At 25.5% G+C, this 21,227-nt stretch overlaps 1 protein-coding gene across 1 annotated transcript; it reads left to right on the top strand.

Annotated features, from left to right (window-relative positions):
• The first annotated feature begins 3,160 nt into the window (after positions 1–3,160).
• LOC122510022 (facilitated trehalose transporter Tret1-like) lies at positions 3,161–15,633 on the top strand. Its single transcript, XM_043624409.1, has 3 exons — positions 3,161–3,580; positions 5,963–6,113; positions 13,186–15,633. Exons 2-3 carry the CDS (start codon positions 6,044–6,046, stop codon positions 14,493–14,495), a joined length of 1,380 nt encoding a protein of 459 aa, XP_043480344.1. The 5' UTR covers positions 3,161–3,580; positions 5,963–6,043; the 3' UTR covers positions 14,496–15,633.
• The last annotated feature ends 5,594 nt before the right edge of the window (positions 15,634–21,227 follow it).

The following is a 21,227-nucleotide window of genomic DNA, read 5'->3' as shown; positions in this document are numbered from 1 at the left end:
GAACACTATACTTTCTTTGAATAAAAGTTGCATATTTAAGTTGCTTTTCGAACGGTATATTTTATTTACAATTTCATTTACCCATTTACAATTTATAGGTCAAAAACAAATCCGTCTCATACCTAAACACACTCCCCTAATATTATAATAATTTTTGTACTTGAAGCGTTAGAAAACAAATATTTTCATTTTTTGATGAACATTTAATATAATGCAAGATTAACATTTATTGTTTTTAATTTAAAATACACTTTAACTTTAGTAAAAAATTCAAGTAACAAATGTAAAAATTATAAAAATTATTTTATAGATTTAAAAAATTGTTTTTTTACTTTTAAAAAATCTATTATTTTTAAGTTAAATCAATGTGTTGAATTTCTTTTTAATATTTATATATATATATATATATATATATATATATATATATATTAAATTTCAATATTTAGATAGTTGTTCGTATGTTAAAGGATAAATATAATAAATTTTAATATCTCGATATTACCCTTAAATATCCATCTTTTTCCATATATACATTGTTTCATGCTCAAATCTCTAGCTCACTGTATCTATAAACTGCGATATCATAAGTGATAGTTGCGTTGAGAATATTGATACTGGTGATTTCTAATTATTGTTAATTAATTACCACGCTGCTGGTTATTTGCCAACACAATACACTGTTCAATTAAAATCAATTATGTTAATTAAGCCAATAGTTCACGTATATATTTGATTTCATTAGAAGAAAATAAAACAAAGTTTATCTTATTAAGTATTAATTGCTTATCTTTTTGGTTACAATATATTAGTATAACTTGTTTCCAATTCTAATTTTAAAAAAATAATAAAAAAGGCCAATTCAAATAAATAATAAAATTGTAAATGAAATTAGAAATGAATAATTATTATCAGAATCAATTATTGTTAATTACAAATAACGATGAGAATTATTTCTCGCATTTTGAGATAAGAAACAATTTAACTTTTGTTTCATGAAGCAAAAAAAAAAAAGAAAATATAGAAACAATCTGAAAAACTTTTTGATGAGAAAATTTTTCATTCATTCATAATACGACAATAAAATGAAATTTACAAGGCGAGAAAAAAATGTTCAATTTTTTTAGAATATGTAATGTTGAAATAGAAATAACTTTTGTAAATATTTAATGATTTCTTAAATTATGGCAGATTTTTTTAATAATACTTCTATACTGAAATACATAAAAATAAAATTTTTTTTACACATTTATGGAAATAGTTAAAAAATATTTCAATATTAAATTACTATTAAAGTAAATTATTAATATTATTATTACTATTAATTGTTGATCATTTCCTTACTATTCAGTATTGTTAACTATTTGTTAATTGTTTACTATTTATTATTTATTTTTAATATTTCTCACCTTATTAATGTCATTTAACTATTAATTATTTGTTAACTATTTATTATTAACTGTCAACTATTTGTTTTTATATTTATTATTTTATTATTAATTATTTACTTACACTACCGTCGGGAATTATCGGTACGGCTGCACACGCACGGCCCAAAAACATACTAATCTTTAAATCACGATTTTTTTGTAAATACAAATGTCAGAAAATTAACAAATATACCATTCGAAAGATTATTAAATTCTACGATTAATGGTTCATAACTAAACATTTTAATAATTTATACAAAGATGGCAGCAATTGACAAATTTGACAAAAAAATTTTAAAAATACAATTTTTTTGGAAATTTTTTCAACCCCTGCACATTTTTTAAAAATTTCAGAAAAAATTTGAAACTTATATAGGTGAGATCATTTAAGTCTCATCTTTAATTTGAGACCAAAAGAATTCAAATATCTTATTCGGTTCGTGAGATATCTTTATAAACGTCCGAGCATGTTTTTTGACAAATGCATTGAATTAGTCGATTTTGAACGGTTTTTGGCTGAAAATGCTCGTCCGTTTATAACGATATCTCGCTAACCGATTAAGATTTTTGAATTCTTTTGGTCTTAAATTAAAGATGAGACTTGAATGATCACACCTATATAAGTTTCAAATTTTTTCTGCAATTTTTAAAAAATGAGCAGGGGTTGAAAAAATTTCCAAAAAAATTGTATTTTTAAAATTTTTTTTGTCAAATTTGTCAATTGCTGCAATCTTTGTATAAATTATTAAAATTTTCAGTTATGTACCATTAATCGTAGAATTTAATAATCTTTCGAATGGTATATTTGTTAATTTTCTGACATTTGTATTTACAAAAGAATCGTGATTTAAAGATTGGTATGTTTTTGGGCCATGCGCGTGCAGCCGTACCGATAATTCCCGACGGTAGTGTACTATTTATTATTACTATTTGTTAATTATTTGTTAATTATTTGTTATTAATTATGCTATTAATTGCTAACAATTGCTTCACTATGTATTGTTAACTATTTGTTAATAATTTATTATTAATTGTTTACTATTTATTATTTATTAAAAATATTTCTCACCTTATAAATGTCATTTTATTATTAACGATTTGTTAACTATTTATTAGTAATTGTTAACTATTTGTTTACTATTCATTATTAATTATTCAAATGTTTGCTTTTTATTTATTACCAATTGTTAACTATTTTTCTTATTATTTGTTATTAATTGCTAATTATTGCTTCACTTTTAAGTTTTGTTAATCATTTATTATTAATTGTTTATTGTTTGTTTATTATATAGTATTAATTGTCAACTTTTTGTTAACCATTTATTATTAACTGTCAACTATTTTTCTACTATTCAATGTTAATTGTTAATTATTTATTATTAAATGTTAACTATTCATTCATTATTTATTAATAATTAAAAAAGCAAATATTATAACAAATAACAATTATTTACAGATAGTTAACTATTAATAATAATTATAATAATTAATAGTTAACTATCTGAAAATAATTGTTATTCGTTATAATATTTGCTTTTTTTTCTTTAAGGAATTGTTTTTCTTTTTGGTGAAAAAAAATTAAAAAATTTCTATTTAGGTATTAATCAATTTTGAAAATCTTTGCGCAAAGACATTAAGATATAAATAAATATAGTAGTGTAATCAAATTGTTGACATTACCATACAAGTTTAAACAGATAAAACTTTAGCACTGTCATGCGGTATAAGAAATGTAAAATAAATGACAACTCATGCACGATCGAATGATTTCTATATAGTTCATAAACCTGTAAATCTTAAACATTTCAAGTTTATATTATATAATGTTAAACTGGAACAGAAGTTTCCAGAAAAGAATATTTTTAAGTCTAGAAAAAGAACTGAAAACTAAATAAAAAACTATTTTTTCGTAATTTTTAATGGAAAAAAATTATGTGTTTTATATTTGAACAGAATAATTATAATTTATTAAGTAACAACTTGAAAAGCATATTTTTGTACGAAACGTTATAAAACTAAAGATATTTTATTGTGCACGTAATATAAATAAAAGGAGTTAAAAAAATGTTTAAAATTATAAAAAGAAAATGAAAAGGAAAAAATTGTGAATCGATAAAGTCTGAATGCAGTAATCGGATGAACATTAATGTGAGGTGTGAAACGAATACTTTCTTCGTCTTTGAAGATATGTTCGAATGTTCGATAAATACGTGTCTTTGCATTGTGTGAATGTGATAGATGTTCCTTATGCCAGAACACTTTGGAATTCTCGTCGTCTTCATCCTCGTCGTCGTTGTCGTTGTCGTTTTCCTCCCGGACGAATGGGCACCTTCAGAAAACGATTATCCACACGAATGCGATTTCATGTTCCCTACTAAAACCTGTGGAACACCTTTTTACCAAAATACTTTTCTTATATCTTTTTCTGATGTCCACTAAATGACAAGGTCCCATAAAAGATGTCTAAAAGGAACATTAGACTTCTCAAATATATTAGTTTATTAAAACTAATAAATTACGCAAATATTTTATTTTAATTTTTCACTAAAGAAAAAAATTAGGGCAAGTGCACCAATTACTGCGAAATTACGGCCCAGTTGCCTTTTTAATAGAGAAAAAAGCATTTCTTTTGAGTGTCATCATGTGTGTTATAATCATTATTTTATATTATAAGAATATTGTTACTGTAACTTCTTCAAAATTATTTTCATCATTTCAGTGCAATTATTGTTTTCCAGAATTTTTAACTAAAATTCTTCTTTAAATCAATGATTATTTTTAATAATGTTTGAAAAAGTTCTTTAAGCATTTTCAAACCCTATAATGCTTTTAATATTCAAATATTATCTACAATTTTAACTGAAATTTATTTTTTAATCCATTTTTATTAGAAAATTCTATGAGAATTCAATTATATAATAAAATAAACAATTCATAAAATAATTGAATGTTTCTCAAAATTGAATTATAAGGAATTTTATCAACAAATTTTCAAATAATTTAATTCTTTCGGCGAATTTTAATAAAATTTTTAAGAATAATTACATTTTTCGAGGAATTTTGATTAAAATTGTACTAAAAATAATTCAATTCCTATAAAAAGAATTTTATTATTTATGAAAATAATTGAATCCCTGTAAAAAATTTCATTACTCATGAAAATAATCGAAATATTGCTAAGAAATTTATAAAAAAATTTTTAAATAATTGAATTCGCGTGAAATTTTTATTATTTATGAAAATAATAAAATGTTTGCGCAGAATTTTATTAGAACTTTTTGTGAAATATTGAATTCTTTTGGAAAATTTAATTAAAATAGTAGATATTGAGAATCATTGAATTGAGGAAAATTTTTGAAAATACATAATTGAATTTTTGCGAAGAATTTTATTAAAATTTTTGAAAATATTCGAATTTCAGGGAAGAATGTTATTAATTATAAAGATGATTGAAATTTTGACAAGAATATTAAAAAAATTTTGAACATAATTGAATTTTTGCGAATAATTTTATTACTTTATTACTTTTAAAAATAATTGAATTTTCGCAATCATTTTTTCCAATAAATTATATAAATTTTAAAAATCAAAATTTTAAACACTTTTTATTTATTTTATTGACAACCCATTGTTATCCCATTTTTTAACTTTACATAATTTACTGAAAAAAATCTCAGCTTTCCAATAAAAATGCTAAAAAAATAAAAAAAAGGTAGTTTCTGCAAAAATTGAAGAATTTGGTTTATTTTTGAAAAAAGAGGGGTTTAATAATTTTTCTTTCAAGAAAGGGTTTTGGACTTGAAAAGTAGCCAAAAAATTCTTTAAAATTCACTATATAAAAATTTTAATCACCGAATTTTTCTAGAAATTATGTCAATTTGAATAAAAACAATGTCCCTTAAGGGGGGGGGTAAGGGAAAAAAATCGATTTTTATTTTTAAAATTTTTTTATAGTAAAACATTTCCTAAAATATTTTGAGCTTTTGAGATGTTATATTCGAATGTTTTCTGATATAATTTTCTTACAAAACTGACTACTCAAAGTCAATGGTAATGCGGTTAAACGCGTTTTTCTCAAAACGACTTTTTCAAATACGTTTTTGGAAGAGCTTTGTCACCAGCTTGTTTGTTGATATTTTCGATTAAAAAAATGGGAAAATATTGTTAAAATGATACTTAATAATGTACAAAAGGTTTTAATGAATTTAATTTATCCGTATTTCTATAAAAAATTCACAAAAACAGTGTTCTTTTTCACGCTGAAACCCTTACCCCCCCACTTAAAATCAAAATTTTTGGATTTGGATATCAGTTCACGTGGAATTTCTGAACTAAAAAAGAGGTAATCTTGAAAACTGTAGAAATAATAATAAAATGGAAAAATTGCAAGTTGTCGTAAACAATGAAGTAAAAGAAATTATGCAGATCGAAAAGAAATGATGCAATAGAGACTCATTAGAAAATTCATTACCACACTTATCTTATCGTTCCCTAAACTTTATGAAATATAGAAACATTTTAATTGATGTCTACAGTCTCTCAGTGGTCGCATAAGCAGACGTTTGTCTTAACTTCAACGGAGAAAAAAAGGGAACAATTTGACATCCAAAAAGAAAATGTTGCAAGGAATAGAAAATATCTTAACCAAATATTCAAAATTACCATATTGGATTGCTGCTGTTGAAGGTGAGTGACATTTTTTTCCATTTATTTGTATTTAAAAGTACATAAATATTAATTTAGTGTTGAAGAAAAATTGTTTTCAAGTTTTAGTTACTAGATTTTAATTTATTATTAATTATTAATTACATAATATACATATTATATATAAATAATATAATAATAATTCTTTATTAATTAAAAAAAATTTAACGGTTGAACTGAAGAAATTTATTTCTTTTTAGTATTTGAAAAATTTTGATTATAATGTTTGTTTATGTAGCATTAAACGGTGTACAAATTTATTTTCCTTTCGTGCAATAGACAAAATTGAAAAATAATTATTTTACAATAAAACATTGTTACAACAATATTGTATAATAAAACGTAAAATTATAAATATTAACAACTAAATTAAAATTATAATAAAGTCTTTAACGTCCGAGTGGATTTTGTCTTAAATTAAAATTAATTACTACAATTTTTTTTATTAAGGTCATTTAAACCATTATAACGTCACAGTTTGTACAAAGTATGTGTTCTAAAACCATAATGTCATAATGGTTCAAATGCCCTAACTTAATTTTTTCAATTATTATAAATTTTAATTAAAAAACACACAAATCAATATTATATTTACAGAATGAAATTATTTAAAAATAAAAATAAGAAAATTGGAAATCATTCTTAAAAAACAATTTTTAATAATATTAATTTTCAACGAAAACAACAGTGCAACCAAGTATTCTCCCTCACAGCACGGGATATCCCGCGATTATCCCATTTCCATCCCGTGATATCCCTAGGATATCTCAGGGATATCCCATGAGATATCTCACGGGACGGAAATTTGGATATCTCAAGGACATCCACTGGATATCACTGGGATATTCACGGGATATGCAAAGTTTTCTTTCGTGGGTCATCCCGTGTGGGATATCCCGCGTGGGATATGTCAGCGCATGTGCAGGAAACGAAATGCACAATGAACGAAACTTTCCAAGTATCAAAGAGTGTGTGTCAAAGAGCTGTGAAATTATATTTAACGCATTTAAATTAGAAAAAGTTTGTTTAAATATTTGTTGCATTAAATTAACGAAAGTGGAAAATAAATATATTTATAAACTCAGCTTAAAGTGTACGATTTTTTAGTTACTTTTTTTGGTAGATAATATATTAAATTATTCAAATATTTATTCTAACTACATTCTAAACAAATAATGCATGAATTACTAGATTAATTACTGAAAATCCAGTATATTTTTCCCTTTAAACAAGAAAGAAATAAAATTTTATATGTATGTGGGCAGTTCCATACGAAAAGCAAATGGTGGATCAACGATTTTTCTTATAGTTTGTAACTTTGTAGTACTTGGGGTACTAAATAACTGTGCCAAACAGTTTTGCAAAAAAAAATTTTATTTTGCAAGATATTTAGATTTGAAAAATCGGAAACTGAAAAAAATGACTTTTTTTGAGAATTTTTATTTCGAAAACTATTAATTCTACAAGAAAAAGTCATTTATTCAAAATTGTAGAGAAAATGTCAATTTTTTATAATATTAAAAAAAAGTAAAGAAAAATTAATTTTTCAATAATTTGTTTAAACAATAATTGTGACGCCACCCAAAGAAAGGTACCTAAGAAGTTAGATTTATTTTTTAGTTATTTAATTTAGTTATTTATTTTTTAATTTGAGTTAGATTTATCTTGATTAAAAGTTCATTTTTAATTATTTGAATTTTAAACCAATATTAATTGAATAGTTTGAATATAATGAAAACTTGAAAACCAACAATTTTTAATTAATAATTAATTCTCTTTCTGTATTTTTACTCAAAAAATTTAAAACATAACCTCAAATTTTTTCCTTCTTAGGTACCTTTCTTGGGAATGCGTCACAATTTTTTATTGTTAAAAAGAGCAAAGGACATCATGGAATTTTCTAGAAAAATTATTTTCTCAAAATTTGAACCTTCTTTAATAAGTGGTTAAATTTTTAAAGAAGTGATTTTTGATGTTTTTGAGAAAAAAATTTTTGAAGTTTGCGCTACGAGTTTTTGTGCGTTGCGCTAACTAAGCAGCGCCTATGTCAGTGTATTTTAAAAGATGATTTGACCTTTACTGCTCGTCTCTAATACATTTATTAATTATATACGTATATATTATTATTATAAACAGTTCAACAATATATTTTTAACTTTTTTATAAACATTATTTTCCTTTTTTAACCCATTAATGGTCATGGGCACAGGAACGCATATAATATAAAAAGTAACTATTGGGATCCTGGCATATGGTCTAATAATAGTTTTTAACGTTAAAAATTAAAAAAAAAATTTTGGAACAATTTGTTATAAACAAATGAAGAAAAATTGATTTTCATAAAAAACTGATAGCGCTATTCGATTCGACGCAAAAAACTACTACGAGATCGTATATTACATAATTTTGAAAAAAAGACATACTGTTGTAAAAATGTTATAAACAATTAGCCTGCATTTATACTGTATGAGATAGAAGGATCGTTTTTTAAGTTAAAAATTTTTTTAAACAAAATTAGTTTAATTAGGAGAGTTTTTGACGTTAAAAATTTTTTAAACAAAATTTTTACCTAAGAAACGATTCTTCTACCTCATACAGTATAAATGCAGGCTAATTGTTTATAACATTTTTACAATAATATGTCTTTTTTTTAAATTACCTATGTTATATACGTTCTTGTAGTAGTTTTTGCGTCGAATCGAATGGCGCTATCAGTTTTTTATGAAAATCAATTTTTCTCCATTTGTTTATAACAAATTGTTCCGAAATTTTTTTTTTAATTTTTAACGTTAAAAACTATTATTAGACCATATGCCAGGATCCCAATAGTTACTTTTTAAACCTGCGTTCCTGTGCCCATGACCATTAATGGGTTAAAAAAGGAAAATAATGTTTTTAAAAAAGTTAAAAATATATTGTTAAACTGTTTATAATAATAATATATACGTATATAATTAATAAATGTATTAGAGACGAGCAGTAAAGGTCAAATCATCTTTTAAAATACACTGACATAGGCGCTGCTTAGTTAGCGCAACGCACAAAAACTCGTAGCGCAAACTTCAAAAATTTTTTTCTCAAAAACATCAAAAATCACTTCTTTAAAAATTTAACCACTTATTAAAGAAGGTTCAAATTTTGAGAAAATAATTTTTCTAGAAAATTCCATGATGTCCTTTGCTCTTTTTTTAACAATAAAAAATTATTGTTTAAACAAATTATTAAAAAATTGATTTTTCTTAACTTTTTTTTAATATTATAAAAAATTGACATTTTCTCTACAATTTTGAATAAATGACTTTTTCTTGTAGAATCAATACTTTTCAAAATAAAAATTCTCAAAAAAGTCATTTTTTTTAGTTTCTGATGTTTCAAATCTAAATATCTTGCAAAACAATTTTTTTTTGTAAAACTGTTTGGCACAGTTATTTAGTACCCCAAGTACTACAAAGTTACAAACTTTAAGAAAAATCGGTGATCCACCATTTGCTTTTCGTATGGAACTGAAACTATTGCTTACAACTTACATATGATTTATCAGTAATAGACAATATGAATTGACCAAAATTAAGGCTCCCAATTCAAGAACCGGTCGGACGCTCGGAAGACACGCGCTAGTACCAGTCGGGTAGCAGTGAGTGGCCCAGAGGCGCTCACTGCTCACTGACTGGCAGTTGCGCGTGTCGTCCGAGCGTCCGACCGGTTCTTGAATTGGGAGCCTCAATTATTTTAAACCCACACACAATAAATGTTTAGCGTTAAAAAGACATTTTATTGAATTCAACTAATGTTTATTAAATCACAAACAAATAACTTTGATATTAGTCAAATAATCTTTTATTTTTGAACTAATTTTTTTCTCATTCTAGTTAGAATTTAATAATGGTTTTTCAACTCTTTAAAGCTCTAATTATTTTTCAACATATTACTATTTCTCACGTAGCATATCCCGTGTGGAGAATATTTAGATATCCCGCGCGAGTCTCCCATGGGATGGAAATTTGGATATCTCTGAGATGTCACAAATATCCCAGGGATCTCCCTGGGATATCTCAATATCCCGCGAGATATCTCTAGGATATCCCTGGGATATCCTTTTGCTCAGAGGGCTATAATTTAATTTAACGGTAGAGATTCGTCATTTTTTTCATGTATTTATGAAAAAAATAAGGAAAATAATTAAATGATTTCATGTTTGTTTGTGTCAAATCAACATTAAAGGGTCCAAAATGCATCTAAAATTATTTAATTTCAGACTTACAATTAAAATTTTTATTAATTAGTTAATTTTAAAAAGCTTTAATTTTTAAATTCCTTTGAAAAATTAAAGTTATTCGAAAGGTTTCATTTAAAGTTCTGCAAAATTTGGGTTTTAAAACATTTCATTTATTATTTTCAATTTTTTTTTCATTTCATTTTTATTATTTAAAGAAAATTGAATATAACTTATATTCTCTAAATCTAAAACACATTTTTCTTTAAATTCTATAGAAAAATAAATTTTACGAAAATAGTATTTCTTTTCATTTTAATAGTAAATTAAAGATTGGATCAAAGTTTCCACTGAAATTTTGAATTTAATTATTCTCACAATAACATTTTTTAATTAACAAATTTTTTTTTATAAAATAGTGGTCCTATTTCTTCACTTGAGAACATGGAGAGACTAACTCAAAATGTTCGTCAATATTCTTAATTCTATAATTATTTATAATCAGATATTGCATCTAGATAGTTTGATATTTATAATAATATATAAATGGATTTCGATTCTTCCTTTACTGTAATTTGCGATATTTTTAGGATTTTGTGTCTAAGGGTTAAGTTACTTACTAAATAAATTGATATTAAAAATCTGGGTTGAAATATGGTAAGGGAAGTGATCCGGTTGTGGGCACCCTTTTGTTTTTGCCTCATAACATTTGTCCATGTACATATTATACAAATATATGTGTACGAATTTAAAGCTAGAGGTCTAAGGTGACTGTCAGTGAAGGAATTAAATTGATTCCTTTAAATAAAAAAGTTTTATTAGAAATTTAGTGAAATAGAAATTTTTTGACAAAACAATTTTTGTACCCGGTTGTGGGCACCCTTGAAAAATCCGCTAAAAATGAAAAAATATTAAAGGAAACCATTACAAATGAAGAAGAAATGAAAGTTTCTTTATTTTAAGAGACTTTGCCGGGATAAAGAACAAAAATGATGACACGTTTTCACACTATGCTCATCGCTAACAAAAGCATAATGCTTGCATGTGAAGTAGCTAGTACGCATACCATAACGCACTTCTAATGCACTGAACGACTATATTCATCGCATTTAATGGAGTTTGCGGCTGTCACATTCCTTGGCAGAAAGTTTAGATAGATGAGACAGTAGTCCACATCAGTGTCAGATAGTAGAGCCTCCTTAACATAAAGGTCCCCACAACCGGGAATGACAGTCATTTTTTAAAAAGACCAACACATTTTGTGATGCAGGATTTTGGTTAAACACGAAGGTAAATCACAAAATATAATGACAACACTGCAAAAAAAAAAATTAAACCCTTTTTTTCTGAACGAATCTACACCCATATGTTGCTCTTCGAAAACAATACAAAATTACTTTTTTATTAATTTAATGCAAATTTTCTTTATTATGCTCACAGCTATTACACAAATGCATATATTTGTTTCGTTATCAATACGAAAAGTCCGTATTGTCAACGAACACGACTTGCAATACTTAGATCAGTAAAGTATGCTTGCCGTCGAAGTTTACGTAGGGGTGCCCACAACCGGCGCACTTCCCCTACTATTAGTGGCTTTTTTAATAAAATAATTGCCATTAGTTGTTTACTTTTAAAAATAGTATCTAAGTAGTTTTATGTGATGAAAAAAGGATCGAAAAGTATCAAAATTTTATCTGGAAGTCAGGGAAAAAATAAAATTTTTATAGCAACCCATTTTAAATAATAATTTTGTAATGAAACTGAAGTTACCAATGTTTTTATTCGACGACATTTTTTTTGTTATTTTTTTATTTTAATGTTAAAATCCCTTTAAAAAATTGCAAAATGATCCAAATCGGAGGAAGAAGTAATTTTGATTTTTTTTCACTGAGTTTTCAAAAGTTACGAAATTTCAACTAAATTATTGTTTCTTCGACTTGGAAGCAATTTTTTTCTTTTGCTAATTGTTTATTTTAATATTAAAAGCCACTTAAAAAAATTATATGAGGATCCAAGGCGGAGAAAACAGTGATTTTGATTTTAAAAAAATCAAAATCACTCCTTTCTGCGCCTTGGATTCTCTTGAAATTTTTTTTTCAATGGCTTTTGATATTAAAATAAATAACTCACTGCTTTCCTCGACTTGGATCTTTTTGAAAGGGCTTTTAACATTAAAAGAACTTAGAATTTTTTTTAATTGACCATTTAAATTAACATTTAAATAAATAATTATCAAAAGAAAAACATTGCTACCAAGGCGAGAAATTATTAATTTACTTGAAATTCTCGGATTTTCGGAAAATCCGTGACAAAATACCAAAATCACGGTTTTTCCGACTCGGAACCCTTTGCATTTTTTAAAAGAACTTCTGACATTAGAATAAGTAATTATCAAAAGAACAAAATTACCACCGAGGCGAGGAAACAATAATTTAGTTGAAATTTCGTGATTTTTTAAAAATCTATAAGAAAAATAATAAGAACAACTGTTTCCCCACCTTTTTTTTATTTTAGGGTTTGGAGGGTTTACTTGGGTTAAATATAAACAAAAAAAAATTTGTATCCTAAACTTTTTAGAAAAAATTTTTTTAAAAAATTTTTTCGTTGAATCTTCGTTGGTATCTTTCAGTTTTATCTTAATTTTTAAGAAAGTAGTTGTTACTTAAGATAAAATGATTAAAGAATAACATTATTTAGAATAGAAAAGAAAAAAACTATACCATTATTTTCTCGTTTTCGTTTTTAAAAACGTTGCGGACTTCAGCAACATTAATTCTTGAAAATTTGATTTTTATTTTGTAAAATTTGCATTTACTGAAAAAATATTTCTCTTTACAGTTGGACTACTATCGTTGGGAATTGGTTTGATAAGCGGATGGACATCGCCCTACGTAGCGCAATTAAGCGAGGAAGGTTTACCATTTTGGGCTAGTCGCGATGAATGTTCATGGATAGTCGCTCTATTAAGTTTAGGTCGTATTTTCGGTGCAATTTTAGGCGCAATTGGTGTCGCAATATTCGGCAGTAAAAAAACGGCCTTTTTCGCTGGTATTCCACAATTAATCGGATGGCTACTATTGTCTGTCGCAAATTCAGTATTCATGATTTATATCTCAAGATTTCTATCAGGAATTTCTTTCGGCTTCTTTTTCGTCTGCTTTCCCCTCTACATTGGCGAGGTGTCAGATCCAAAAATTCGCGGCGCTCTTGTTGCATTTATTATGAATTGTCAACCATTGGGAACATTAATTGGCAATATAATGGGCGCCTATTTACCCATGTGGCAAACATCGGTTATTTCAATGATACCAACGGTGATATTTGTCGGGACATTTTTACTATTACCCGAATCGCCTCACTATTTGGTGAAAAAGGGAAATTATGATCAGGCCGAGAGTGCAATTAAATGGTATCATAGACAACTTGATTCAAGTTTGGAATTAGAGAACACTAAGCAATTTTTGAATACAAAAATTTCGCATAGCTTCAAAAATATTGTTGCCGAATTTAGTAAACCAAAAAACAGGAAGGCATTGATAATAGCCAATTTATTATTCGCTTTCATGCAAATTAGTGGACTTTATACGATTACCTTCTACATGGAAGTTATTTTACGAGAGGCACAAGTTGATATCATGGAGCCGAAAACGATTGTAATTATGGTAAACAGTATTGGAATTGTTGCCGGATGGTTTGGTATGTTTGCTATAGACAGATGCGGAAGAAGAATTCTATTAGGAGTCTCGAGTGCTGGAATTTGTGTATCTTTAATTTTACTCTCCGTCGATTCATCACTAATTCATTATGGTTTTGAAGCCAGAGAAATTCAATCGTTACCCATTCTTTCTGTCTTTATATTTCAAATTTTCATCTGCATTGGTATTATATCCGTACCTTGTACAATAATCAGTGAAATATTCTCACCCGACATTAAAGGATATGCCGCATCAATTACCAGTGTCACTTCCGGAATATTTTCCTTCATATCAAGCAAAACATATCAAGACTTTTTGAATATTTTACCAGCGGAATATGTTTTCGGATTTTACGCCATCACAATGTTCCTGCAAGTTGTCTACTGCTTCTTCATTCCCGAAACAAAGGGCAAAACACTGCAGGAGGTTCAAGAATTACTGGAGAAAAGATGAACACAAATCAAAAGTACCTAGTGAAGAGATTATTCAAGAACATTTCAGGAAAAATTATTTTCTATTTCTGACAATAAAAAATAGAAAATTTCTTATTTACAAAAGTAAATTAGAAAGTAAATTAAATTTACTTCTAATTACATATACTTAACTAATTTTTAAGGAATTGACGACCGTTAAATTTCACAAGTTTAACGAGAAAATTGTAAAAAAATATTCCAAGGCAATATCATAATAATTGACGATAATAGCGTGTTTGATGAACAAACATTTGCATAAAATTTTTGTGATTAGAAAATATATGTGTAGTTTTAATAATTCGTAATCTTGCAATGAATGACGTCATGTTTTTTTAAATAAATAGTTCATCATCGACAATTTTTACCATCATCATCATCTCATCAACTGATAAATTACATAAAACTGTCGCATCACTTTAAAAACATACTAACATCTATGATAAGTATAAGTAAAATTGTGTAATTTTCAGAAAGTTTTCGCTTTTTTATACTAGAAGATAAAAAATGTGTTCATCACGAAAAAAGGGACCTAAAAAGCTAAATTTTACAGGTTATTTTTATCTTTTTACCTTGCATATAATTCTTTTTTAATTTTATAAAATGACAAATAATTTTTATTACAAGTCTTAAATCCAATCAAGATTTAAACATATCCCGCCTGTAAATGAAAGTATGAGTAAAAGATGTTAAACTGCGATAAACTATGAGAAATAAGGCACTAATATTGTAAGTTTGACAAAGTATGTCAAAGTATTGCTAATGCAGGGTTGTCACAAGTTTTAGATTATCAATTTCCCTGACAATTTACTAACATTAAAATTATTTTCCCTGACAAAATTCTTTTCACAGGAAAATATAAAAGTTTACGGAAAATGAGTAAAATTTATGAAATTTAATAACCGATGGACCTCATCAGGCAAAAATTCTAAAACTGTAAACAGTTTTTCAAAAACTTTTACAATCAAATTACATTTAAAATAACATTCATGAATACATGTCAAATGTTGTCAAGTGGATATTTTGATTTAAAATTACATTATAATAAGAAGTAATAATTTTACAAGGTTTTTAAAATAAAAATACAAAAATATCAAATTTACACAAAAACATAACATAACCTCACTTACTTTTATTGTAAAAGTTTTTGAAGAATTTTAATTGTAAATATGACCATGATTTTTCCGAAATTTTAATAAGTCCAAAAAAGTACATTTTTATTTGCTTAATTCATTCGAATATAATTAAATTTTAAAAAATTATGATAAAAAATTCTAAGAATTAAGTATTTTTTAATAATATTTTAATGTAATATTTTTTACTCCAAAATGTTTAAAATAATTCTAAAATGTTATTTTTTTGTATGTATTTGAATTTTGGAAAATATGTAATTGAAAGTACTAAATTTTAAAAAATTAGAAGCTAATTTTCATTTATTTTCATTTTTAAATTTACGTTTAAAGATTTTTCATTAAAATTTTTGATAATTCATTTATTTCAAAATTTGCAATTAAAATTCTTCAAAAGATGATTTTCAAAAATTCTAACAAAATACTTGAAAAAAATTAATTATTTTCAATTAAATTTTACAAAATTTAAATAATTCAAAATCTTTTTAATTGTATATATTTCAAAAATTTAAATAGAAAAATGATTCAAAAATTATTTTCTAAAAGATTTGTTTATACTTATTTTTCGCACTATAAAAATCGAAATGAATTACATTTAATAGGTATGTTTTCGTTGCCTGAACTTCTTACACTTTAACACCTAACCTACACTATGATGTTCTCTTTGCCAGATGTGACGTAATTTTATCATACATTTCGCTACACTTTCTGCACCTACTCTTGAGGTGGTGTAAAAGTTACACTTAGTGCAGGCAACGAAAACATACCTAATACTAATAAATATATTTTCTTGCAATCTTTTGGAAGAAAAGTAGAAAAAGTCGGAATTTTTGAAAATAAGTCGAAAAAATCTCAATTTTCTAAATTTCCCTGACAAAAAATTTTTTTCCTGACATTACCCTGACTTTACTAACAAAAATTTTGTTTTACTGACATTTACCTGACTTTACTGACATGTGGCCATCCTGTAATGAGAGAACTTTGCATTTTTTTTATTTTTGACAAAGTATGGGAACCATAGGAAGAAAAAAGCTATTTTTTATATTTTCAAATCATGGGCAAAGTAAGGCAAAACATAGAAAGAAAAAAAACTATTTTTTTATATTTTTAGACTATGGCCCATGAAACGAGGTAAATTATTCTGTGACTCATTAATTTAACTCTTTAACGAATATGAAGTCACTTTTTAGAAATTAAAAATGGCGGATAAAATATGGTGGACAAATTTTCAAATTTGATCAAATTTAATTTAAACTTGTTACTCGGGGGTCACTTATAAGGAATTCTAGTTTCATACTGTTCTGTAATGTAAACAATTTTATTATTACAGGCTTTAAGCCTGTACTCCAATTGGAGTTGGTAACAGTTTTTTATACTTTTTAATATTATTTCCTCATTATTATATTTTTTTTATATTTAAACTTAACTTAACTGTTAAACTGTTACCAACTCAAATTGGTTCAAAAATAGAAAAATTGAAAGGTTTTGTGTTTATTTTAGTTAATTTAATGAAAAATCAATGTTTATTTTTGCCATTCTTTAACCATGGGATTCGCTAATTAGAAATACTTTGACACATTTTGTCAAACCACGCGGGTAATTAGTTTGATTTGAGAGTTAACCCTCTTAATGCATTACCACTAAAAAAAGCAAACATAAGTTGTAAGATTTTTCTTCTTAGGTCTCTTTGTTCGTGACTCAAATATAAAATATAAAAGAATAAAAAAATTGTTATAAGGTTAAATTTATCAAATTTTGTGAAAACGTAAAGAATGAAAAATGTGAAATTTACTTACATATGTATTGTAAAAGAAAGAAAATAATAAATAAATTTTGGAAAATAACAATTTCGGCGAATCACTGACGTGAATGAACATGTAAACGGATGACCTAAATTTTCAAGGAGTAAGTTTCCGAATAAAACGTAATGGCGACGGTGGGATCGATGATGCATGCAGTTTTCGCATTGCAACCATCTTCCACTTCCGATTGATTCACCATTTCTTTTTTTCTCTAACTACCCGGGAAGTAATTATTTACCAAATGTATAATTAGATTATTAAAAAGGATCTTTTCTTCCAATTTTATTAAAAGAAAGAAAACTCCATAAAAAATACATTTTCCATTTCATTTACAGTATTTTTGGGAAAATATCTACAGTTTAGTTATTAAACATTTTAATATTTAATTTTTAAGAAAAAATTAAACAAAATGTTAGAAATTTTTTCCCAACAGAAATTTGAATTAAAAATTAAAAAAAAAAATCTTTATATAAAAGTAAAAAAAACTGCAATTGAAAATTTTCAAAAGGTAGAAATCTCGAAAATAAAGTATTAAAATAATTTTTAAATCCTCCTCGAAGAACTAAATCACAAGAAACATGATGGTTGAGTGCGCAAAAATACACAAAATACATAAATATACCGAAGACATCATAAACATAAATAATAACACATGGAAAAGATTCAACACATTTATAGTTCAAAAACATATTTTTCTAAAATATATGAAAGCAGCAATCACGAAGCGACCATAAAGTTCTTCTTTAAAAAAAATAGAAAAAAAAATAACAGAAGAAAATATGAATTCGTTTGACTTTTATTATTCTTTTTTTTAACAGGAAATGTCTGACGAGAATTTTTACACCCTTATATATAGTATATTTTTACAATGTGCGCTTTACTTGCCGCATATATAGTCCATAGTCGGTAAAAAATGGCAAAATTATGATAACGATCAATGATGAATATGAGGGAAATTTTTCCTCCACTAGAAAATTATTTTGAATTTACGTGTGTAAGTAAAATTAATCCTCTAAATAAATAAAAGAATGTATTTTTTTAATAATTAGACAGGGTTGACATACATAAATTTGATTTTGTTTTTCCTTGACTTTTTCTGACTTATCAGAATTTTGACTTTTTCCGATTAACTATATAATAAACAAGTTGTAAATCCAGACGTTCATTACATGAACATTTTGCTTCCTCTTTACGATCAGCAAAAAAAATTTGCTTCTTCGTGGAGGAAGCATTAACGATAAATATATTTCATTTTTAAATCATTTTTAATACAATTTAACATTTATAAAATAAAGTGCATTCGTCTTAATAAAAAAAATAAAATTTTCTTATACAGTAATATGAATCTAAATAAACAAAAAAATTTTTAGTAAAAAAGTGAATTTTTCAAATTTGATTGTAATTAATTCTATAATTTTCAATAGAATATATACTTTATATACATCAATCGATTCGTCTTGATGCAAAGAATAAGATTTTTGATTTATTTTTTAATAAATAATAACATTCTATTGTACAGCAACATGATTTTTAAGAAAAAATGAATTTTTATTAAAAGTGCAAATTTTTTGTCTATAATTGGTTTTAATTCTATAAATTTAAGTAAAATGTATACTTTATATATACCAATCGATCCGTCTTGGTGTAAAGAATAAGATTTTAGAAATAAATAAGTAAGATTTTCTTATACGGCAACATAATTTTGCGGAAAGAACTCATTTTTTGATAAAAATGCGAATTTTTCAGCTTTAATTGTGATTAACTCTGTAAATTCTCATACAATTTATACTTTTTATATACCAATCGATTCGTCTTGATGCAAAGAATAAGATTTTATTATATATTAACTTCAATAACCAACTTAAAAAAATTTTTTAGAAAAAAGTCAAAAAAAAAAAATTTTTCTGAGAATTTTTTAAAGTCTATCAATCCATTTCGAGATATTTTTATGATAAATATACCTGGTAAATTTTAGCCAAATTCGTTAAAACCTCTTCGAGTTATCGTGTTCACAAAAATCGGGATCCACACACACACACATACACACATCCATACATACATCCGGACAATTGTTCAGGGTCTCAAATAACATAGTCCTATATAGAAGAAAATTTGTTAAAAGGATTTTTAGAAATTTTGTAAATTAAACGACTACAAAGCTTCCTCACGAGGAAGCAAAATGAATTCAATGGGACTTTAATATTATAAAAAGAATAAAATTTTTAAAAGCAAAAATATAATTTAATAATTAAATGTTGTCTATTTTAACATCAAAATCCAGTTACTATGTGATAATGTTATTTTCAAAAAGGAATTGAAATATTTAAATTTTAAAAATCTAATTTTTTAGAATTTTAAATAAAATTCATCTCTTTGTAAAATTCAATAATTATTTAACAATTATTAAATTAAAATTCTTTGAAAATTAAATATTATTTAAAAATTTCTAATTATAGGTAGGGGAGAGTGGGGCGAGCCGGCCATACTAACGGTTTTCTTACTCTTGTGACTAAACGAATTAACCGATTTCATTTTTCAATAGCTTGTTCGAAAGATCATTTAATTGCTGAACTTTTTCCTAGAGACACCTATACTTTATCTTTTATTGTTTAGTTGCTGTGTTAACTTTAAAAAAATTTGCAACCTGGCCGGTTTGACCCACCCCCTGGGGTAAACCGGCCACCTAGGTTTTTTATCTATAATATTGCATTTGTATAATCTACAATAACATCAAACATAAAGAATCATGTGAACAATGGTTGTAATAATCTAAATAATAATACAGGATTGAATTTTAATTAAATAAATAATTTTTTTAATAACAAAACAAAAATGTTTAAAATTAACAGGGGAACAATATTAAAGGGTCGAATTCTCATTGGAAGAGAATTATTTTTCATTGAAAGTAAATATTTTAATGAAAAAAACATTCTAATTAATAATAATTTTCATGAAACTCTGATACAATGAAAATATCCTATGGCCGGTTTGCCCCACAGGCTCATTTTGAGAATAAATGTTTGTCAAAAAGAAACGCTTTGCAAATTCATCAAAGTTTTTGGTGGTAAATATTCCTGAGGTGTGTACCTTCAAAACCTAAGACCTAATATTTGGAAATATTACACGATTTTCTCAGAATTAAAAAAAAATTCGTAAAAGTGTAGAAAAAACTAAAAAAAAACTTTGTTCCCAGCGTTGCACAAACAAAAGTAAAAAATGTCAAATTGAAAAATAAGGTATACTACACATGGTTGTTTCAAATTTCTAAACAACACTTTTGACAATTTCGCCATTTCGGAGATGTTGACACCTGGGGGTTTACCCACCGGGTCGGTTTGCCCCACTCTTCCCCCTATTCTTTATCAAATTTAATTATAAGTCAATTTCAAAAAATTTTGATGGTTTTGATAAATTTTTAGGTAATAAGTAAATTTAAAAAAAAATAAATCTATCTTTAAAAAATTAAAGTAAAATTTCTCAGAAATCTATTTTTTTCAAAATTTTCAATAAATTTATTTAAAACTAAATAATTTTTAAAATACGTAATTAATTATTACCTACTTATTAATTTCTTTCACAGCAATTGAAATTTTCATAAAAGTTTAAAACTTTCTGAAATTTGAATTATTTCTGAAAATTGAGTTTTGAACTAAAATTCTTTCTAAATTAATTATAATTCATTACTTTGAGAAAGTTATTCTAAAAATGAATAATTTTAAATAAATCTACATATTTACAAAAAATTCGATTTTTAAACCTCTAATTAAATTCTTTACCCAATTA

The sequence above is a fragment of the Leptopilina heterotoma genome, unplaced genomic scaffold, assembly GCF_015476425.1.
Source record: "Leptopilina heterotoma isolate Lh14 unplaced genomic scaffold, ASM1547642v1 Lhet_65, whole genome shotgun sequence".
NCBI classification, from domain to species: Eukaryota; Metazoa; Arthropoda; class Insecta; order Hymenoptera; family Figitidae; genus Leptopilina; species Leptopilina heterotoma.
The sequence above is the reverse complement of the archived record's forward strand: the minus strand, read 5'-3'. Positions and strand labels throughout refer to the sequence as shown.